Here is a 24,731-nt window from a genome sequence, read left to right as displayed (position 1 = left end):
CTATTGGACCTGTTACCATGAATTAGTATTATAACTATTGGACCTGTTACCATGAATAAGTATTATAACTATTGGACCTGTTACCATGAATTAGTATTATAACTATTGGACCTGTTACCATGAATAAGTATTATAACTATTGGACCTGTTACCATGAATAAGTATTATAACTATTGGACCTGTTACCATGAATAAGTATTATAACTATTGGACCTGTTACCATGAATTAGTATTATAACTATTGGACCTGTTACCATGAATTAGTATTATAACTATTGGACCTGTTACCATGAATTAGTATTATAACTATTGGACCTGTTACCATGAATTAGTATTATAACTATTGGACCTGTTACAATTAATTAGTATTATAACTATTGGACCTGTTACCATGAATTAGTATTATAACTATTGGATATGTATTATAACTATTGGACCTGTTACCATGAATTAGTATTATAACTATTGGACCTGTTACCATGAATTAGTATTATAACTATTGGACCTGTTACCATGAATTAGTATTATAACTATTGGACCTGTTACCATGAATAAGTATTATAACTATTGGACCTGTTACCATGAATTAGTATTATAACTATTGGACCTGTTACCTTGAATATGTATTATAACTATTGGACCTGTTACCATGAATTAGTATTATAACTATTGGACCTGTTACCATGAATTAGTATTATAACTATTGGACCTGTTACCATGAATTAGTATTATAACTATTGGACCTGTTACCATGAATAAGTATTATAACTATTGGACCTGTTACCATGAATTAGTATTATAACTATTGGACCTGTTACCATGAATAAGTATTATAACTATTGGACCTGTTACCATGAATTAGTATTATAACTATTGGACCTGTTACCATGAATAAGTATTATAACTATTGGACCTGTTACCATGAATTAGTATTATAACTATTGGACCTGTTACCATGAATTAGTATTATAACTATTGGACCTGTTACCATGAATTAGTATTATAACTATTGGACCTGTTACCATGAATTAGTATTATAACTATTGGACCTGTTACCATGAATATGTATTATAACTATTGGATATGTATTATAACTATTGGACCTGTTACCATGAATTAGTATTATAACTATTGGACCTGTTACCATGAATTAGTATTATAACTATTGGACCTGTTACCATGAATATGTATTATAACTATTGGACCTGTTACCATGAATTAGTATTATAACTATTGGACCTGTTACCATGAATAAGTATTATAACTATTGGACCTGTTACCATGAATTAGTATTATAACTATTGGACCTGTTACCATGAATAAGTATTATAACTATTGGACCTGTTACCATGAATAAGTATTATAACTATTGGACCTGTTACCATGAATATGTATTATAACTATTGGACCTGTTACCATGAATTAGTATTATAACTATTGGACCTGTTACCATGAATTAGTATTATAACTATTGGACCTGTTACCATGAATTAGTATTATAACTATTGGACCTGTTACCATGAATTAGTATTATAACTATTGGACCTGTTACCATGAATTAGTATTATAACTATTGGACCTGTTACCATGAATTAGTATTATAACTATTGGACCTGTTACCTTGAATTAGTATTATAACTATTGGACCTGTTACCATGAATTAGTATTATAACTATTGGACCTGTTACCATGAATATGTATTATAACTATTGGGGATATGTATTATAACTATTGGACCTGTTACCATGAATTAGTATTATAACTATTGGACCTGTTACCATGAATTAGTATTATAACTATTGGACCTGTTACCATGAATTAGTATTATAACTATTGGACCTGTTACCATGAATAAGTATTATAACTATTGGACCTGTTACCATGAATTAGTATTATAACTATTGGACCTGTTACCATGAATAAGTATTATAACTATTGGACCTGTTACCATGAATTAGTATTATAACTATTGGACCTGTTACCATGAATTAGTATTATAACTATTGGACCTGTTACCATGAATTAGTATTATAACTATTGGACCTGTTACCATGAATAAGTATTATAACTATTGGACCTGTTACCATGAATTAGTATTATAACTATTGGACCTGTTACCATGAATTAGTATTATAACTATTGGACCTGTTACCATGAATAAGTATTATAACTATTGGACCTGTTACCATGAATTAGTATTATAACTATTGGACCTGTTACCATGAATAAGTATTATAACTATTGGACCTGTTACCATGAATTAGTATTATAACTATTGGACCTGTTACCATGAATTAGTATTATAACTATTGGACCTGTTACCATGAATATAGTATTATAACTATTGGACCTGTTACCATGAATTAGTATTATAACTATTGGACCTGTTACCATGAATTAGTATTATAACTATTGGACCTGTTACCATGAATTAGTATTATAACTATTGGACCTGTTACCATGAATTAGTATTATAACTATTGGACCTGTTACCATGAATATGTATTATAACTATTGGACCCGAATATGTATTATAACTATTGGACCTGTTACCATGAATTAGTATTATAACTATTGGACCTGTTACCATGAATTAGTATTATAACTATTGGACCTGTTACCATGAATTAGTATTATAACTATTGGACCTGTTACCATGAAATAGTATTATAACTATTGGACCTGTTACAATTAATTAGTATTATAACTATTGGACCTGTTACCATGAATTAGTATTATAACTATTGGACCTGTTACCATGAATTAGTATTATAACTATTGGACCTGTTACCATGAATATGTATTATAACTATTGGACCTGTTACCATGAATTAGTATTATAACTATTGGACCTGTTACCATGAATTAGTATTATAACTATTGGACCTGTTACCATGAATAAGTATTATAACTATTGGACCTGTTACCGAATATGTATTATAACTATTGGACCTGTTACCATGAATTAGTATTATAACTATTGGACCTGTTACCATGAATTAGTATTATAACTATTGGACCTGTTACCATGAATTAGTATTATAACTATTGGACCTGTTACCATGAATAAGTATTATAACTATTGGACCTGTTACCATGAATTAGTATTATAACTATTGGACCTGTTACCATGAATAAGTATTATAACTATTGGACCTGTTACCATGAATTAGTATTATAACTATTGGACCTGTTACCATGAATAAGTATTATAACTATTGGACCTGTTACCATGAATTAGTATTATAACTATTGGACCTGTTACCATGAATTAGTATTATAACTATTGGACCTGTTACCATGAATTAGTATTATAACTATTGGACCTGTTACCATGAATTAGTATTATAACTATTGGACCTGTTACCATGAATAAGTATTATAACTATTGGACCTGTTACCATGAATTAGTATTATAACTATTGGACCTGTTACCATGAATAAGTATTATAACTATTGGACCTGTTACCATGAATTAGTATTATAACTATTGGACCTGTTACCATGAATAAGTATTATAACTATTGGACCTGTTACCATGAATTAGTATTATAACTATTGGACCTGTTACCATGAATAAGTATTATAACTATTGGACCTGTTACCATGAATTAGTATTATAACTATTGGACCTGTTACCATGAATTAGTATTATAACTATTGGACCTGTTACCATGAATTAGTATTATAACTATTGGACCTGTTACCATGAATAAGTATTATAACTATTGGACCTGTTACCATGAATTAGTATTATAACTATTGGACCTGTTACCATGAATAAGTATTATAACTATTGGATATGTATTATAACTATTGGACCTGTTACCATGAATTAGTATTATAACTATTGGACCTGTTACCATGAATTAGTATTATAACTATTGGACCTGTTACCATGAATTAGTATTATAACTATTGGACCTGTTACCATGAATTAGTATTATAACTATTGGACCTGTTACCATGAATTAGTATTATAACTATTGGACCTGTTACCATGAATTAGTATTATAACTATTGGACCTGTTACCATGAATTAGTATTATAACTATTGGACCTGTTACCATGAATATGTATTATAACTATTGGACCTGTTACCTTGAATTAGTATTATAACTATTGGACCTGTTACCATGAATTAGTATTATAACTATTGGACCTGTTACCATGAATATGTATTATAACTATTGGATATGTATTATAACTATTGGACCTGTTACCATGAATTAGTATTATAACTATTGGACCTGTTACCATGAATTAGTATTATAACTATTGGACCTGTTACCATGAATTAGTATTATAACTATTGGACCTGTTACCATGAATATAGTATTATAACTATTGGACCTGTTACCATGAATTAGTATTATAACTATTGGACCTGTTACCATGAATTAGTATTATAACTATTGGACCTGTTACCATGAATATGTATTATAACTATTGGACCTGTTACCATGAATATGTATTATAACTATTGGACCTGTTACCATGAATTAGTATTATAACTATTGGACCTGTTACCATGAATTAGTATTATAACTATTGGACCTGTTACCATGAATTAGTATTATAACTATTGGACCTGTTACCATGAATTAGTATTATAACTATTGGACCTGTTACCATGAATATTAGTATTATAACTATTGGACCTGTTACCATGAATTAGTATTATAACTATTGGACCTGTTACCTTGAATTAGTATTATAACTATTGGACCTGTTACCATGAATTAGTATTATAACTATTGGACCTGTTACCATGAATATGTATTATAACTATTGGACCTGTTACCATGAATTAGTATTATAACTATTGGACCTGTTACCATGAATTAGTATTATAACTATTGGACCTGTTACCATGAATATGTATTATAACTATTGGATATGTATTATAACTATTGGACCTGTTACCATGAATTAGTATTATAACTATTGGACCTGTTACCATGAATTAGTATTATAACTATTGGACCTGTTACCATGAATTAGTATTATAACTATTGGACCTGTTACCATGAATAAGTATTATAACTATTGGACCTGTTACCATGAATTAGTATTATAACTATTGGACCTGTTACCATGAATAAGTATTATAACTATTGGACCTGTTACCATGAATTAGTATTATAACTATTGGACCTGTTACCATGAATATGTATTATAACTATTGGACCTGTTACCATGAATTAGTATTATAACTATTGGACCTGTTACCATGAATTAGTATTATAACTATTGGACCTGTTACCATGAATTAGTATTATAACTATTGGACCTGTTACCATGAATAAGTATTATAACTATTGGACCTGTTACCATGAATTAGTATTATAACTATTGGACCTGTTACCATGAATTAGTATTATAACTATTGGACCTGTTACCATGAATAAGTATTATAACTATTGGACCTGTTACCATGAATTAGTATTATAACTATTGGACCTGTTACCATGAATATAGTATTATAACTATTGGACCTGTTACCATGAATTAGTATTATAACTATTGGACCTGTTACCATGAATAAGTATTATAACTATTGGACCTGTTACCATGAATATGTATTATAACTATTGGACCTGTTACCATGAATTAGTATTATAACTATTGGACCTGTTACCATGAATTAGTATTATAACTATTGGACCTGTTACCATGAATTAGTATTATAACTATTGGACCTGTTACCATGAATTAGTATTATAACTATTGGACCTGTTACCTTGAATATGTATTATAACTATTGGAGATATGTATTATAACTATTGGACCTGTTACCATGAATTAGTATTATAACTATTGGACCTGTTACCATGAATTAGTATTATAACTATTGGACCTGTTACCATGAATTAGTATTATAACTATTGGACCTGTTACCATGAATTAGTATTATAACTATTGGACCTGTTACCATGAATTAGTATTATAACTATTGGACCTGTTACCATGAATTAGTATTATAACTATTGGACCTGTTACCATGAATTAGTATTATAACTATTGGACCTGTTACCATGAATAAGTATTATAACTATTGGACCTGTTACCTTGAATTAGTATTATAACTATTGGACCTGTTACCATGAATTAGTATTATAACTATTGGACCTGTTACCATGAATATGTATTATAACTATTGGATATGTATTATAACTATTGGACCTGTTACCATGAATTAGTATTATAACTATTGGACCTGTTACCATGAATTAGTATTATAACTATTGGACCTGTTACCATGAATTAGTATTATAACTATTGGACCTGTTACCATGAATATGTATTATAACTATTGGACCTGTTACCATGAATTAGTATTATAACTATTGGACCTGTTACCATGAATAAGTATTATAACTATTGGACCTGTTACCATGAATTAGTATTATAACTATTGGACCTGTTACCATGAATATGTATTATAACTATTGGACCTGTTACCATGAATTAGTATTATAACTATTGGACCTGTTACCATGAATTAGTATTATAACTATTGGACCTGTTACCATGAATAAGTATTATAACTATTGGACCTGTTACCATGAATAAGTATTATAACTATTGGACCTGTTACCATGAATTAGTATTATAACTATTGGACCTGTTACCATGAATAAGTATTATAACTATTGGACCTGTTACCATGAATTAGTATTATAACTATTGGACCTGTTACCATGAATTAGTATTATAACTATTGGACCTGTTACCATGAATAAGTATTATAACTATTGGGATATGTATTATAACTATTGGACCTGTTACCATGAATTAGTATTATAACTATTGGACCTGTTACCATGAATTAGTATTATAACTATTGGACCTGTTACCATGAATTAGTATTATAACTATTGGACCTGTTACCATGAATTAGTATTATAACTATTGGACCTGTTACCATGAATTAGTATTATAACTATTGGACCTGTTACCATGAATATGTATTATAACTATTGGACCTGTTACCATGAATTAGTATTATAACTATTGGACCTGTTACCATGAATATGTATTATAACTATTGGACCTGTTACCATGAATTAGTATTATAACTATTGGACCTGTTACCATGAATTAGTATTATAACTATTGGACCTGTTACCATGAATTAGTATTATAACTATTGGACCTGTTACCATGAATTAGTATTATAACTATTGGACCTGTTACCATGAATTAGTATTATAACTATTGGACCTGTTACCATGAATTAGTATTATAACTATTGGACCTGTTACCATGAATTAGTATTATAACTATTGGACCTGTTACCATGAATTAGTATTATAACTATTGGACCTGTTACCATGAATTAGTATTATAACTATTGGACCTGTTACCATGAATTAGTATTATAACTATTGGACCTGTTACCATGAATATGTATTATAACTATTGGGCGATATGTATTATAACTATTGGACCTGTTACCATGAATTAGTATTATAACTATTGGACCTGTTACCATGAATTAGTATTATAACTATTGGACCTGTTACCATGAATTAGTATTATAACTATTGGACCTGTTACCATGAATTAGTATTATAACTATTGGACCTGTTACCATGAATTAGTATTATAACTATTGGACCTGTTACCATGAATAAGTATTATAACTATTGGACCTGTTACCATGAATTAGTATTATAACTATTGGACCTGTTACCATGAATTAGTATTATAACTATTGGACCTGTTACCATGAATTAGTATTATAACTATTGGACCTGTTACCATGAATAAGTATTATAACTATTGGACCTGTTACCATGAATTAGTATTATAACTATTGGACCTGTTACCATGAATTAGTATTATAACTATTGGACCTGTTACCATGAATAAGTATTATAACTATTGGACCTGTTACCATGAATTAGTATTATAACTATTGGACCTGTTACCATGAATAAGTATTATAACTATTGGACCTGTTACCATGAATTAGTATTATAACTATTGGACCTGTTACCATGAATATGTATTATAACTATTGGACCTGTTACCATGAATAAGTATTATAACTATTGGACCTGTTACCATGAATTAGTATTATAACTATTGGACCTGTTACCATGAATTAGTATTATAACTATTGGACCTGTTACCATGAATAAGTATTATAACTATTGGACCTGTTACCATGAATTAGTATTATAACTATTGGACCTGTTACCATGAATATGTATTATAACTATTGGACCTGTTACCATGAATTAGTATTATAACTATTGGACCTGTTACCATGAATAAGTATTATAACTATTGGACCTGTTACCATGAATTAGTATTATAACTATTGGACCTGTTACCATGAATTAGTATTATAACTATTGGACCTGTTACCATGAATTAGTATTATAACTATTGGACCTGTTACCATGAATAAGTATTATAACTATTGGACCTGTTACCATGAATTAGTATTATAACTATTGGACCTGTTACCATGAATAAGTATTATAACTATTGGACCTGTTACCATGAATTAGTATTATAACTATTGGACCTGTTACCATGAATTAGTATTATAACTATTGGACCTGTTACCATGAATTAGTATTATAACTATTGGACCTGTTACCATGAATTAGTATTATAACTATTGGACCTGTTACCATGAATTAGTATTATAACTATTGGACCTGTTACCATGAATTAGTATTATAACTATTGGACCTGTTACCATGAATTAGTATTATAACTATTGGACCTGTTACCATGAATTAGTATTATAACTATTGGACCTGTTACCATGAATATGTATTATAACTATTGGACCTGTTACCATGAATTAGTATTATAACTATTGGACCTGTTACCATGAATAAGTATTATAACTATTGGACCTGTTACCATGAATAAGTATTATAACTATTGGACCTGTTACCATGAATTAGTATTATAACTATTGGACCTGTTACCATGAATTAGTATTATAACTATTGGACCTGTTACCATGAATTAGTATTATAACTATTGGACCTGTTACCATGAATTAGTATTATAACTATTGGACCTGTTACCATGAATTAGTATTATAACTATTGGACCTGTTACCATGAATATGTATTATAACTATTGGACTGGATATGTATTATAACTATTGGACCTGTTACCATGAATTAGTATTATAACTATTGGACCTGTTACCATGAATTAGTATTATAACTATTGGACCTGTTACCATGAATTAGTATTATAACTATTGGACCTGTTACCATGAATAAGTATTATAACTATTGGACCTGTTACCATGAATTAGTATTATAACTATTGGACCTGTTACCATGAATATGTATTATAACTATTGGACCTGTTACCATGAATTAGTATTATAACTATTGGACCTGTTACCATGAATAAGTATTATAACTATTGGACCTGTTACCATGAATAAGTATTATAACTATTGGACCTGTTACCATGAATAAGTATTATAACTATTGGACCTGTTACCATGAATTAGTATTATAACTATTGGACCTGTTACCATGAATTAGTATTATAACTATTGGACCTGTTACCATGAATTAGTATTATAACTATTGGACCTGTTACCATGAATTAGTATTATAACTATTGGACCTGTTACCATGAATTAGTATTATAACTATTGGACCTGTTACCATGAATTAGTATTATAACTATTGGACCTGTTACCATGAATTAGTATTATAACTATTGGACCTGTTACCATGAATATGTATTATAACTATTGGAGTACGAATATGTATTATAACTATTGGACCTGTTACCATGAATTAGTATTATAACTATTGGACCTGTTACCATGAATTAGTATTATAACTATTGGACCTGTTACCATGAATTAGTATTATAACTATTGGACCTGTTACCATGAATAAGTATTATAACTATTGGACCTGTTACCATGAATTAGTATTATAACTATTGGACCTGTTACCATGAATAAGTATTATAACTATTGGACCTGTTACCATGAATTAGTATTATAACTATTGGACCTGTTACCATGAATATGTATTATAACTATTGGACCTGTTACCATGAATTAGTATTATAACTATTGGACCTGTTACCTTGAATATGTATTATAACTATTGGACCTGTTACCATGAATAAGTATTATAACTATTGGACCTGTTACCATGAATAAGTATTATAACTATTGGACCTGTTACCATGAATTAGTATTATAACTATTGGACCTGTTACCATGAATTAGTATTATAACTATTGGACCTGTTACCATGAATTAGTATTATAACTATTGGACCTGTTACCATGAATTAGTATTATAACTATTGGACCTGTTACCATGAATTAGTATTATAACTATTGGACCTGTTACCATGAATTAGTATTATAACTATTGGACCTGTTACCATGAATTAGTATTATAACTATTGGACCTGTTACCATGAATTAGTATTATAACTATTGGACCTGTTACCATGAATATGTATTATAACTATTGGATATGTATTATAACTATTGGACCTGTTACCATGAATTAGTATTATAACTATTGGACCTGTTACCATGAATTAGTATTATAACTATTGGACCTGTTACCATGAATTAGTATTATAACTATTGGACCTGTTACCATGAATATGTATTATAACTATTGGACCTGTTACCATGAATTAGTATTATAACTATTGGACCTGTTACCATGAATTAGTATTATAACTATTGGACCTGTTACCATGAATTAGTATTATAACTATTGGACCTGTTACCATGAATTAGTATTATAACTATTGGACCTGTTACCATGAATTAGTATTATAACTATTGGACCTGTTACCATGAATTAGTATTATAACTATTGGACCTGTTACCATGAATAAGTATTATAACTATTGGACCTGTTACCATGAATAAGTATTATAACTATTGGACCTGTTACCATGAATTAGTATTATAACTATTGGACCTGTTACCATGAATTAGTATTATAACTATTGGACCTGTTACCATGAATTAGTATTATAACTATTGGACCTGTTACCATGAATTAGTATTATAACTATTGGACCTGTTACCATGAATTAGTATTATAACTATTGGACCTGTTACCATGAATTAGTATTATAACTATTGGACCTGTTACCATGAATTAGTATTATAACTATTGGACCTGTTACCATGAATATGTATTATAACTATTGGACCTGTTACCATGAATTAGTATTATAACTATTGGACCTGTTACCATGAATTAGTATTATAACTATTGGACCTGTTACCATGATATAGTATTATAACTATTGGACCTGTTACCATGAATTAGTATTATAACTATTGGACCTGTTACCATGAATTAGTATTATAACTATTGGACCTGTTACCATGAATTAGTATTATAACTATTGGACCTGTTACCATGAATTAGTATTATAACTATTGGACCTGTTACCATGAATTAGTATTATAACTATTGGACCTGTTACCATGAATATGTATTATAACTATTGGATATGTATTATAACTATTGGACCTGTTACCATGAATTAGTATTATAACTATTGGACCTGTTACCATGAATTAGTATTATAACTATTGGACCTGTTACCATGAATTAGTATTATAACTATTGGACCTGTTACCATGAATATGTATTATAACTATTGGACCTGTTACCATGAATTAGTATTATAACTATTGGACCTGTTACCATGAATATGTATTATAACTATTGGACCTGTTACCATGAATTAGTATTATAACTATTGGACCTGTTACCATGAATAAGTATTATAACTATTGGACCTGTTACCATGAATTAGTATTATAACTATTGGACCTGTTACCATGAATATAGTATTATAACTATTGGACCTGTTACCATGAATTAGTATTATAACTATTGGACCTGTTACCATGAATTAGTATTATAACTATTGGACCTGTTACCATGAATTAGTATTATAACTATTGGACCTGTTACCATGAATTAGTATTATAACTATTGGACCTGTTACCATGAATTAGTATTATAACTATTGGACCTGTTACCATGAATTAGTATTATAACTATTGGACCTGTTACCTTGAATTAGTATTATAACTATTGGACCTGTTACCATGAATTAGTATTATAACTATTGGACCTGTTACCATGAATATGTATTATAACTATTGGCGTTACCGATATGTATTATAACTATTGGACCTGTTACCATGAATTAGTATTATAACTATTGGACCTGTTACCATGAATTAGTATTATAACTATTGGACCTGTTACCATGAATTAGTATTATAACTATTGGACCTGTTACCATGAATATGTATTATAACTATTGGACCTGTTACCATGAATTAGTATTATAACTATTGGACCTGTTACCATGAATATGTATTATAACTATTGGACCTGTTACCATGAATTAGTATTATAACTATTGGACCTGTTACCATGAATAAGTATTATAACTATTGGACCTGTTACCATGAATTAGTATTATAACTATTGGACCTGTTACCATGAATATGTATTATAACTATTGGACCTGTTACCATGAATAAGTATTATAACTATTGGACCTGTTACCATGAATATGTATTATAACTATTGGACCTGTTACCATGAATTAGTATTATAACTATTGGACCTGTTACCATGAATTAGTATTATAACTATTGGACCTGTTACCATGAATTAGTATTATAACTATTGGACCTGTTACCATGAATTAGTATTATAACTATTGGACCTGTTACCATGAATTAGTATTATAACTATTGGACCTGTTACCATGAATTAGTATTATAACTATTGGACCTGTTACCTTGAATTAGTATTATAACTATTGGACCTGTTACCATGAATTAGTATTATAACTATTGGACCTGTTACCATGAATATGTATTATAACTATTGGACCTGTTACCTGATATGTATTATAACTATTGGACCTGTTACCATGAATTAGTATTATAACTATTGGACCTGTTACCATGAATTAGTATTATAACTATTGGACCTGTTACCATGAATTAGTATTATAACTATTGGACCTGTTACCATGAATAAGTATTATAACTATTGGACCTGTTACCATGAATTAGTATTATAACTATTGGACCTGTTACCATGAATATGTATTATAACTATTGGACCTGTTACCATGAATTAGTATTATAACTATTGGACCTGTTACCATGAATTAGTATTATAACTATTGGACCTGTTACCATGAATTAGTATTATAACTATTGGACCTGTTACCATGAATAAGTATTATAACTATTGGACCTGTTACCATGAATTAGTATTATAACTATTGGACCTGTTACCATGAATTAGTATTATAACTATTGGACCTGTTACCATGAATAAGTATTATAACTATTGGACCTGTTACCATGAATTAGTATTATAACTATTGGACCTGTTACCATGAATTAGTATTATAACTATTGGACCTGTTACCATGAATTAGTATTATAACTATTGGACCTGTTACCATGAATTAGTATTATAACTATTGGACCTGTTACCATGAATTAGTATTATAACTATTGGACCTGTTACCATGAATTAGTATTATAACTATTGGACCTGTTACCATGAATTAGTATTATAACTATTGGACCTGTTACCATGAATTAGTATTATAACTATTGGACCTGTTACCATGAATTAGTATTATAACTATTGGACCTGTTACCATGAATAAGTATTATAACTATTGGACCTGTTACCATGAATTAGTATTATAACTATTGGACCTGTTACCATGAATATGTATTATAACTATTGGACCTGTTACCATGAATTAGTATTATAACTATTGGACCTGTTACCATGAATTAGTATTATAACTATTGGACCTGTTACCATGAATTAGTATTATAACTATTGGACCTGTTACCATGAATATGTATTATAACTATTGGACCTGTTACCATGAATTAGTATTATAACTATTGGACCTGTTACCATGAATAAGTATTATAACTATTGGACCTGTTACCATGAATATGTATTATAACTATTGGACCTGTTACCATGAATATGTATTATAACTATTGGACCTGTTACCATGAATTAGTATTATAACTATTGGACCTGTTACCATGAATTAGTATTATAACTATTGGACCTGTTACCATGAATTAGTATTATAACTATTGGACCTGTTACCATGAATTAGTATTATAACTATTGGACCTGTTACCATGAATTAGTATTATAACTATTGGACCTGTTACCATGAATTAGTATTATAACTATTGGACCTGTTACCATGAATTAGTATTATAACTATTGGACCTGTTACCTTGAATTAGTATTATAACTATTGGACCTGTTACCATGAATTAGTATTATAACTATTGGACCTGTTACCATGAATATGTATTATAACTATTGGACCTGTTACCATGAATTAGTATTATAACTATTGGACCTGTTACCATGAATTAGTATTATAACTATTGGACCTGTTACCATGAATTAGTATTATAACTATTGGACCTGTTACCATGAATTAGTATTATAACTATTGGACCTGTTACCATGAATTAGTATTATAACTATTGGACCTGTTACCATGAATAAGTATTATAACTATTGGATATGTATTATAACTATTGGACCTGTTACCATGAATTAGTATTATAACTATTGGACCTGTTACCATGAATTAGTATTATAACTATTGGACCTGTTACCATGAATTAGTATTATAACTATTGGACCTGTTACCATGAATATGTATTATAACTATTGGACCTGTTACCATGAATTAGTATTATAACTATTGGACCTGTTACCATGAATATGTATTATAACTATTGGACCTGTTACCATGAATATGTATTATAACTATTGGACCTGTTACCATGAATAAGTATTATAACTATTGGACCTGTTACCATGAATTAGTATTATAACTATTGGACCTGTTACCATGAATTAGTATTATAACTATTGGACCTGTTACCATGAATTAGTATTATAACTATTGGACCTGTTACCATGAATTAGTATTATAACTATTGGACCTGTTACCATGAATTAGTATTATAACTATTGGACCTGTTACCATGAATTAGTATTATAACTATTGGACCTGTTACCATGAATTAGTATTATAACTATTGGACCTGTTACCATGAATATGTATTATAACTATTGGACCTGTTACCATGAATTAGTATTATAACTATTGGACCTGTTACCATGAATTAGTATTATAACTATTGGACCTGTTACCATGAATATGTATTATAACTATTGGACCTGTTACCTTGAATATGTATTATAACTATTGGACCTGTTACCATGAATTAGTATTATAACTATTGGACCTGTTACCATGAATTAGTATTATAACTATTGGACCTGTTACCATGAATTAGTATTATAACTATTGGACCTGTTACCATGAATTAGTATTATAACTATTGGACCTGTTACCATGAATATGTATTATAACTATTGGAGTTGATATGTATTATAACTATTGGACCTGTTACCATGAATTAGTATTATAACTATTGGACCTGTTACCATGAATTAGTATTATAACTATTGGACCTGTTACCATGAATTAGTATTATAACTATTGGACCTGTTACCATGAATAAGTATTATAACTATTGGACCTGTTACCATGAATTAGTATTATAACTATTGGACCTGTTACCTTGAATATGTATTATAACTATTGGACCTGTTACCATGAATTAGTATTATAACTATTGGACCTGTTACCATGAATATGTATTATAACTATTGGACCTGTTACCATGAATTAGTATTATAACTATTGGACCTGTTACCATGAATAAGTATTATAACTATTGGACCTGTTACCATGAATTAGTATTATAACTATTGGACCTGTTACCATGAATTAGTATTATAACTATTGGACCTGTTACCATGAATTAGTATTATAACTATTGGACCTGTTACCATGAATTAGTATTATAACTATTGGACCTGTTACCATGAATTAGTATTATAACTATTGGACCTGTTACCATGAATATGTATTATAACTATTGGACCTGTTACCTTGAATTAGTATTATAACTATTGGACCTGTTACCATGAATTAGTATTATAACTATTGGACCTGTTACCATGAATATGTATTATAACTATTGGATATGTATTATAACTATTGGACCTGTTACCATGAATTAGTATTATAACTATTGGACCTGTTACCATGAATTAGTATTATAACTATTGGACCTGTTACCATGAATTAGTATTATAACTATTGGACCTGTTACCATGAATATGTATTATAACTATTGGACCTGTTACCATGAATTAGTATTATAACTATTGGACCTGTTACCTTGAATATGTATTATAACTATTGGACCTGTTACCATGAATTAGTATTATAACTATTGGACCTGTTACCATGAATTAGTATTATAACTATTGGACCTGTTACCATGAATTAGTATTATAACTATTGGACCTGTTACCATGAATATGTATTATAACTATTGGACCTGTTACCATGAATATGTATTATAACTATTGGACCTGTTACCTTGAATATGTATTATAACTATTGGACCTGTTACCATGAATTAGTATTATAACTATTGGACCTGTTACCATGAATTAGTATTATAACTATTGGACCTGTTACCATGAATTAAGTATTATAACTATTGGACCTGTTACCATGAATTAGTATTATAACTATTGGACCTGTTACCATGAATTAGTATTATAACTATTGGACCTGTTACCATGAATTAGTATTATAACTATTGGACCTGTTACCATGAATTAGTATTATAACTATTGGACCTGTTACCATGAATTAGTATTATAACTATTGGACCTGTTACCATGAATAAGTATTATAACTATTGGACCTGTTACCATGAATTAGTATTATAACTATTGGACCTGTTACCATGAATTAGTATTATAACTATTGGACCTGTTACCATGAATTAGTATTATAACTATTGGACCTGTTACCATGAATTAGTATTATAACTATTGGACCTGTTACCATGAATTAGTATTATAACTATTGGACCTGTTACCATGAATTAGTATTATAACTATTGGACCTGTTACCATGAATTAGTATTATAACTATTGGACCTGTTACCATGAATTAGTATTATAACTATTGGACCTGTTACCATGAATTAGTATTATAACTATTGGACCTGTTACCATGAATTAGTATTATAACTATTGGACCTGTTACCATGAATTAGTATTATAACTATTGGACCTGTTACCATGAATATGTATTATAACTATTGGACCTGTTACCTTGAATTAGTATTATAACTATTGGACCTGTTACCATGAATTAGTATTATAACTATTGGACCTGTTACCATGAATATGTATTATAACTATTGGACCTGTTACAGAGTATGTATTATAACTATTGGACCTGTTACCATGAATTAGTATTATAACTATTGGACCTGTTACCATGAATTAGTATTATAACTATTGGACCTGTTACCATGAATTAGTATTATAACTATTGGACCTGTTACCATGAATTAGTATTATAACTATTGGACCTGTTACCATGAATTAGTATTATAACTATTGGACCTGTTACCATGAATTAGTATTATAACTATTGGACCTGTTACCATGAATTAGTATTATAACTATTGGACCTGTTACCATGAATTAGTATTATAACTATTGGACCTGTTACCATGAATTAGTATTATAACTATTGGACCTGTTACCATGAATTAGTATTATAACTATTGGACCTGTTACCATGAATATGTATTATAACTATTGGACCTGTTACCTTGAATATGTATTATAACTATTGGACCTGTTACCATGAATTAGTATTATAACTATTGGACCTGTTACCATGAATTAGTATTATAACTATTGGACCTGTTACCATGAATTAGTATTATAACTATTGGACCTGTTACCATGAATTAGTATTATAACTATTGGACCTGTTACCATGAATTAGTATTATAACTATTGGACCTGTTACCATGAATTAGTATTATAACTATTGGACCTGTTACCTTGAATATGTATTATAACTATTGGACCTGTTACCATGAATTAGTATTATAACTATTGGACCTGTTACCATGAATTAGTATTATAACTATTGGACCTGTTACCATGAATTAGTATTATAACTATTGGACCTGTTACCATGAATTAGTATTATAACTATTGGACCTGTTACCATGAATTAGTATTATAACTATTGGACCTGTTACCATGAATTAGTATTATAACTATTGGACCTGTTACCATGAATTAGTATTATAACTATTGGACCTGTTACCATGAATTAGTATTATAACTATTGGACCTGTTACCATGAATTAGTATTATAACTATTGGACCTGTTACCATGAATTAGTATTATAACTATTGGACCTGTTACCATGAATTAGTATTATAACTATTGGACCTGTTACCATGAATTAGTATTATAACTATTGGACCTGTTACCATGAATTTAGTATTATAACTATTGGACCTGTTACCATGAATTAGTATTATAACTATTGGACCTGTTACCATGAATTAGTATTATAACTATTGGACCTGTTACCATGAATTAGTATTATAACTATTGGACCTGTTACCATGAATTAGTATTATAACTATTGGACCTGTTACCATGAATTAGTATTATAACTATTGGACCTGTTACCTTGAATATGTATTATAACTATTGGACCTGTTACCATGAATTAGTATTATAACTATTGGACCTGTTACCATGAATTAGTATTATAACTATTGGACCTGTTACCATGAATTAGTATTATAACTATTGGACCTGTTACCATGAATATGTATTATAACTATTGGACCTGTTACCATGAATTAGTATTATAACTATTGGACCTGTTACCATGAATAAGTATTATAACTATTGGACCTGTTACCATGAATATGTATTATAACTATTGGACCTGTTACCATGAATAAGTATTATAACTATTGGACCTGTTACCATGAATTAGTATTATAACTATTGGACCTGTTACCATGAATTAGTATTATAACTATTGGACCTGTTACCATGAATTAGTATTATAACTATTGGACCTGTTACCATGAATTAGTATTATAACTATTGGACCTGTTACCATGAATTAGTATTATAACTATTGGACCTGTTACCATGAATATGTATTATAACTATTGGACCTGTTACCATGAATATGTATTATAACTATTGGACCTGTTACCATGAATTAGTATTATAACTATTGGACCTGTTACCATGAATTAGTATTATAACTATTGGACCTGTTACCATGAATTAGTATTATAACTATTGGACCTGTTACCATGAATTAGTATTATAACTATTGGACCTGTTACCATGAATTAGTATTATAACTATTGGACCTGTTACCATGAATTAGTATTATAACTATTGGACCTGTTACCATGAATTAGTATTATAACTATTGGACCTGTTACCATGAATTAGTATTATAACTATTGGACCTGTTACCATGAATTAGTATTATAACTATTGGACCTGTTACCATGAATTAGTATTATAACTATTGGACCTGTTACCATGAATTAGTATTATAACTATTGGACCTGTTACCATGAATTAGTATTATAACTATTGGACCTGTTACCATGAATTAGTATTATAACTATTGGACCTGTTACCATGAATTAGGTATTATAACTATTGGACCTGTTACCATGAATTAGTATTATAACTATTGGACCTGTTACCTTGAATATGTATTATAACTATTGGACCTGTTACCATGAATTAGTATTATAACTATTGGACCTGTTACCATGAATATGTATTATAACTATTGGACCTGTTACCTTGAATTAGTATTATAACTATTGGACCTGTTACCATGAATTAGTATTATAACTATTGGACCTGTTACCATGAATTAGTATTATAACTATTGGACCTGTTACCATGAATTTGTATTATAACTATTGGACCTGTTACCATGAATTAGTATTATAACTATTGGACCTGTTACCATGAATAAGTATTATAACTATTGGACCTGTTACCATTAATTAGTATTATAACTATTGGACCTGTTACCTTGAATTAGTATTATAACTATTGGACCTGTTACCATGAATTAGTATTATAACTATTGGACCTGTTACCATGAATTAGTATTATAACTATCGGACCTGTTGCCATGAATTAGTATTATAACTATTGGACCTGTTACCATGAATTAGTATTATAACTACTGGACCTGTTACCATGAATTAGTATTATAACTATTGGACCTGTTACCTTGAATTAGTATTATAACTATTGGACCTGTTACCATGAATATGTATTATAACTATTGGACCTGTTACCATGAATTAGTATTATAACTATTGGACCTGTTACCATGAATTAGTATTATAACTATTGGACCTGTTACCTTGAATATGTATTATAACTATTGGACCTGTTACCTTGAATTAGTATTATAACTATTGGACCTGTTACCATGAATTAGTATTATAACTATTGGACCTGTTACCATGAATTAGTATTATAACTATTGGACCTGTTACCATGAATATGTATTATAACTATTGGACCTGTTACCATGAATTAGTATTATAACTATTATACATTTTACCATAAATTAGTTAGTAGTAATTATTGGAACATTTTTCTTGGGTAACCTCCATTTTGTAATTCATTTGATTATTTTGTTTAATCACAAAAACAATGCAATTTAAAAGGCCTACTGTTCCTCTGCGAAGGTGTATAATTTGCAATGTATGAATAGCTGGAATGTTTTTTGTCACCTCCTACTCTCTAGGCTGGAGTACTGGGGTGAAGGACAATACCATAACACAGGCTTGAGTACTCCGGTGGTGGACAATACCATAACACAGGGTTGAGTACTCCGGTGGTGGACAATACCATAACACAGGGTTGAGTACTCCGGTGGTGGACAATACCATAACACAGGCTTGACAATGGTGGTGGACAATACCATAACACAGGCTTGAGTACTCCGGTGGTGGACAATACCATAACACAGGCTTGAGTACTCCGGAGGTGGACAATACCATAACACAGGCTTGACAATGTTGGTGGACAATACCATAACACAGGCTTGACAATGGTGGTGGACATAGCACAGTACATTGACATTCACTACGCCATTTTTTTATGACCACTTTCATTAAGCAATACAGCAGTGTGTGGGCTTTACTGTGTGTGTATTTGTGTGTGTGCATGGTTTACTTCAGAGAGTTGAGTGTGTGTCTCATGGGCTGAGCTCGGGTGTTTATGTTGGTGGTGGTGTGTACATGTGTGTCTACTCTATTCAGTATGTATGCATCTATGTGCCTTACTTGAGGGCTTTGAGCTTGCGTCTCATAGGCCAGGCTCGGGTGCGTATGTTGGCGATGATCTCCTTCTGAAACTGGATGTTCTGAAACATCTGCTCTGGGTCGTTGCTGTCCGCATGCTCATCCTCCTTGCCCTCCTCATCTGATTGGCTGCAAGGGGACAGAAGGAGAGGGGTCATCATGTTTTCTTGAGGGACAGCTGTGCTCTGCTGTGTGCCTGAAGACAGACTCAAAGAAGCAGGATGTTGATAGTTGCTTTTTTCTGTGTAAAGTCAATTTCCTCACAAGCAAGGCAAATGGGAAGAGTTCATAGCATGACACACACACACAAACATGCCCCCCCCACCCACGCACACACACACACACACACACACACACACACACACACACACACACACACACACACACACACACACACACACACACACACACAAAGTAAATGTACACAGTCCCTACATTAAAATATCAACGTAATCCACACAATGTTTATTTTTCATTTGAAAATGCAGTGAACCTAAAACAAGATTGAATCACTATTTGTTTAAGTCATACACATTAACTTAATTATCAAACTGAAGATACTGAATGACATGAAAATGTATTGGAGGATTGGTTGGGTAGATTATTTGACTCCTACAATATAAATATTCAGCTTGAGTAGGAGATAATGAAAATCTTAAAAACTCAGGATGTGTATGGAAATGACTCCGTCCTCCTGAAGAAAACTCCAGTACCCTATGCTCTCCAGTCAGTCATCTGGTCAATCTGTCAATTATAGAAGAGGTGTTCCCTGACGACTGGAAATCTGCTGTCATAACACCAATCTTCAATGCTGGAGATCCAACTGATGTGGCCAATTATAGGCCCATCTGCATTCTCCCAATCATATCCAAGGTGGTAGAGGAGGTGGTGGCCAACCAATTAACCGCCAGCCTGCACTCAGGTCACTCTCCTCTCCATCCAATGCAGTTTGGTTTCAGGACACATAATTCAACCGAAATGGCAAACTGCTTCTTTGTCAAGGAAATAAAGTCCAAATTTGCCAAAGGTTGAGTTGTGGGAGCTGTTTTCCTGGATTTAAAGAAAGCATTCGACACAGTGAACCACAATGTTCTGCTAACCAAACTGTCAACCCACAACCTATCAGCACACGCAAACAGATGGAAGGAATCCTATCTGACCAAAAGAAAACAATGCACCAAAATCAAACTTTCAACATCTACTCACTGCTCTGTCGGGGTCCCTCAAGGATCCATTTTGTGCTCACTTTAATTTAATATATACATAAATGCAGATGCATGGAGAAGACGCAGTCTTCTACTGTATGTACATGCCAAGACAAAGCAACAGCCTGCTCATAAAATTACAACAGCAATGGACAAAAATAGCTGACTGGTTGGACTATTCATGTCTAACATTGAATGTAACAAAAACTGTCTGCATGTATTTTTCCATCAGGAACAGTGAGACCATCAGCCTGAGGGAATTTCATAAAAATGTAAATTGTAAAACATTTAAAAAGTTATCCTTTTTAGATAAAACTATACAAATTTAATCAGGTCACCAAATAACTATTTTGCTAAGGTCTACCGTATCCTCAACAACACTCTGTAGGGTAGCACGATGGTGTAGCCGGAGGACAGCTAGCTTCCGTCCTCCTCTGTGTACATTTACATCAATACAAAACCTAGGAGGCTCATGCTTCTCACCGCCTTCCATAGACTTACACAGAAATTATGACAACTTCCGGAGGACGTTCTCCAGCCTATCAGCCTATTGCAGCATGAACTGACATGTTGTCCACCCAATCATAGGATCAGAGAATGAATCTAGCACTGAAAGCATAAGATACAGTTAGCTAGCACTGCAGTGTATAACATGTGGTGAGTAGTGCACCAATTTGTAAGTCGCTCTGGATAAGAGCGGCTGCTTAAATGACGTAAATGTAAATGTAAATGTTGTCTCAAAGAGAGAGAAAGACAATAGTTGAACAGTTTTGAACAAATTAATTTCTTCCAAAATGAAGGAGAAGCAAGAGAGAAATAGAGAGAGATTGTCATTTTTTTTCACTTTCACTTACTTAGTTAGCAAATGCATCTAGCTAGTTTAGCCTACTGAAACACCCTGCTCAAACAGAGGGATGCTACGTTAGATAGCTGGCAATGACTTTCCAACACAACACTGGAACTCTTCCAAGTCAAGATAAGCTTTTGGTATTACAAATGTATTGCCACCAGGCCTGCCGGTGTAACTGCTTACTGACTGTACACTAACGTTACTGCATGATTGTAGGGGGTTTACTAACGCGTTATTTCTATTAGCTAAGCTGACTATGACATTACTTTAGCTAATATGGTGATAACGATGTAGGCTGTTTGTAGAGGTTTGGCTTGGAAATTGTTTTTTCACCTGGTCACATACAGCTGATGTGATGTGCATTGAAGTCCACAAGTGAATGGAAGAGAAGGAATACAACATGGCTGTTATGAGAGTGAACTCGGTTTACGCATGATCAGGAGTGTATTCATTCCGCCGATTCTGTTGAAAAACGTTTCTTAAACAGAAGCACCCTATATCACCTCAAATTTGTCTCTCGACCTATGTGCACCTACGTTGTAAACTTTCATTCATAGGCTAGGATGTAGCAACCTCATGATGGGCATAGGGAAAACTTGAGTATCATGTAGTAGCCTAAACCTATCGCTGTTACATTTAACTGGGTGAATGGAATATGAATGAGAGTCATGGTCACAAGCTAATATCACATAAACGAAAACACTTCAAAAGCTCTATAAACAAACTCTGAAAGTGCTGGACAAAAACCCCCACCTTTCACCACCTTAATATCATTAAGAAATACAACCTACTGAGCTTTGACAGGTTCTTATGCCTCTGCTGATTAAGATCACTCATGACTTTGCCCCACCTCCTCTTTGTTGCATATTGCAAAGACAATACCAGGAGGACAAGAGGTTCAACCAGAGGAGACTGCTCAACTCAGTTTACATCCACCAAATTTGTCCAGACAGCTTTCTCAGTCAGAGCTTCTGGATTATGGAACCCCCTGCCAACCAGTGTGACAGAGTGAGGTACCTCTGTTAACTTCAAGGCAAACCTGGAAAAGCAGCTAAAGGCAAACCAGCCGTGTGGACTTTAAAGATATTCCGACTCTTAAGATGTCAGATACTGTAGGAACAAGGGACATTTAAACTCTGTTGTAATATTATAACTATAGTGTCTATTTGTCACGGGTGTCGTAGGGATTGGACCAAAACGCAGTGGGAACGTGTAAACTCATCTTCTTATTTTATTAAAGAAGGAAAACAAAAGAAACACATATAAAAAACAACAAAACGACACTAAACAGTCCTGT

General features: G+C 31.3%; 1 protein-coding gene across 1 annotated transcript in view; it reads right to left on the bottom strand.

Moving 5' to 3' along the window:
- LOC106562704 (transmembrane channel-like protein 3) overlaps window positions 1–24,731 on the bottom strand; it is an 87,358-nt gene that overhangs the window by 59,193 nt on the left and 3,434 nt on the right. Inside the window, exon 2 of the mRNA XM_014127690.2 lies at window positions 21,362–21,508. Within this exon, the coding sequence (XP_013983165.1) occupies window positions 21,362–21,508 (147 nt within the window). The remainder of the gene's footprint in view (window positions 1–21,361; window positions 21,509–24,731) is intronic.

The sequence above is a fragment of the Salmo salar genome, chromosome ssa11 (genome assembly GCF_905237065.1).
Source record: "Salmo salar chromosome ssa11, Ssal_v3.1, whole genome shotgun sequence".
Lineage (NCBI taxonomy): Eukaryota > Metazoa > Chordata > Actinopteri > Salmoniformes > Salmonidae > Salmo > Salmo salar.
The sequence above is the reverse complement of the archived record's forward strand: the minus strand, read 5'-3'. Positions and strand labels throughout refer to the sequence as shown.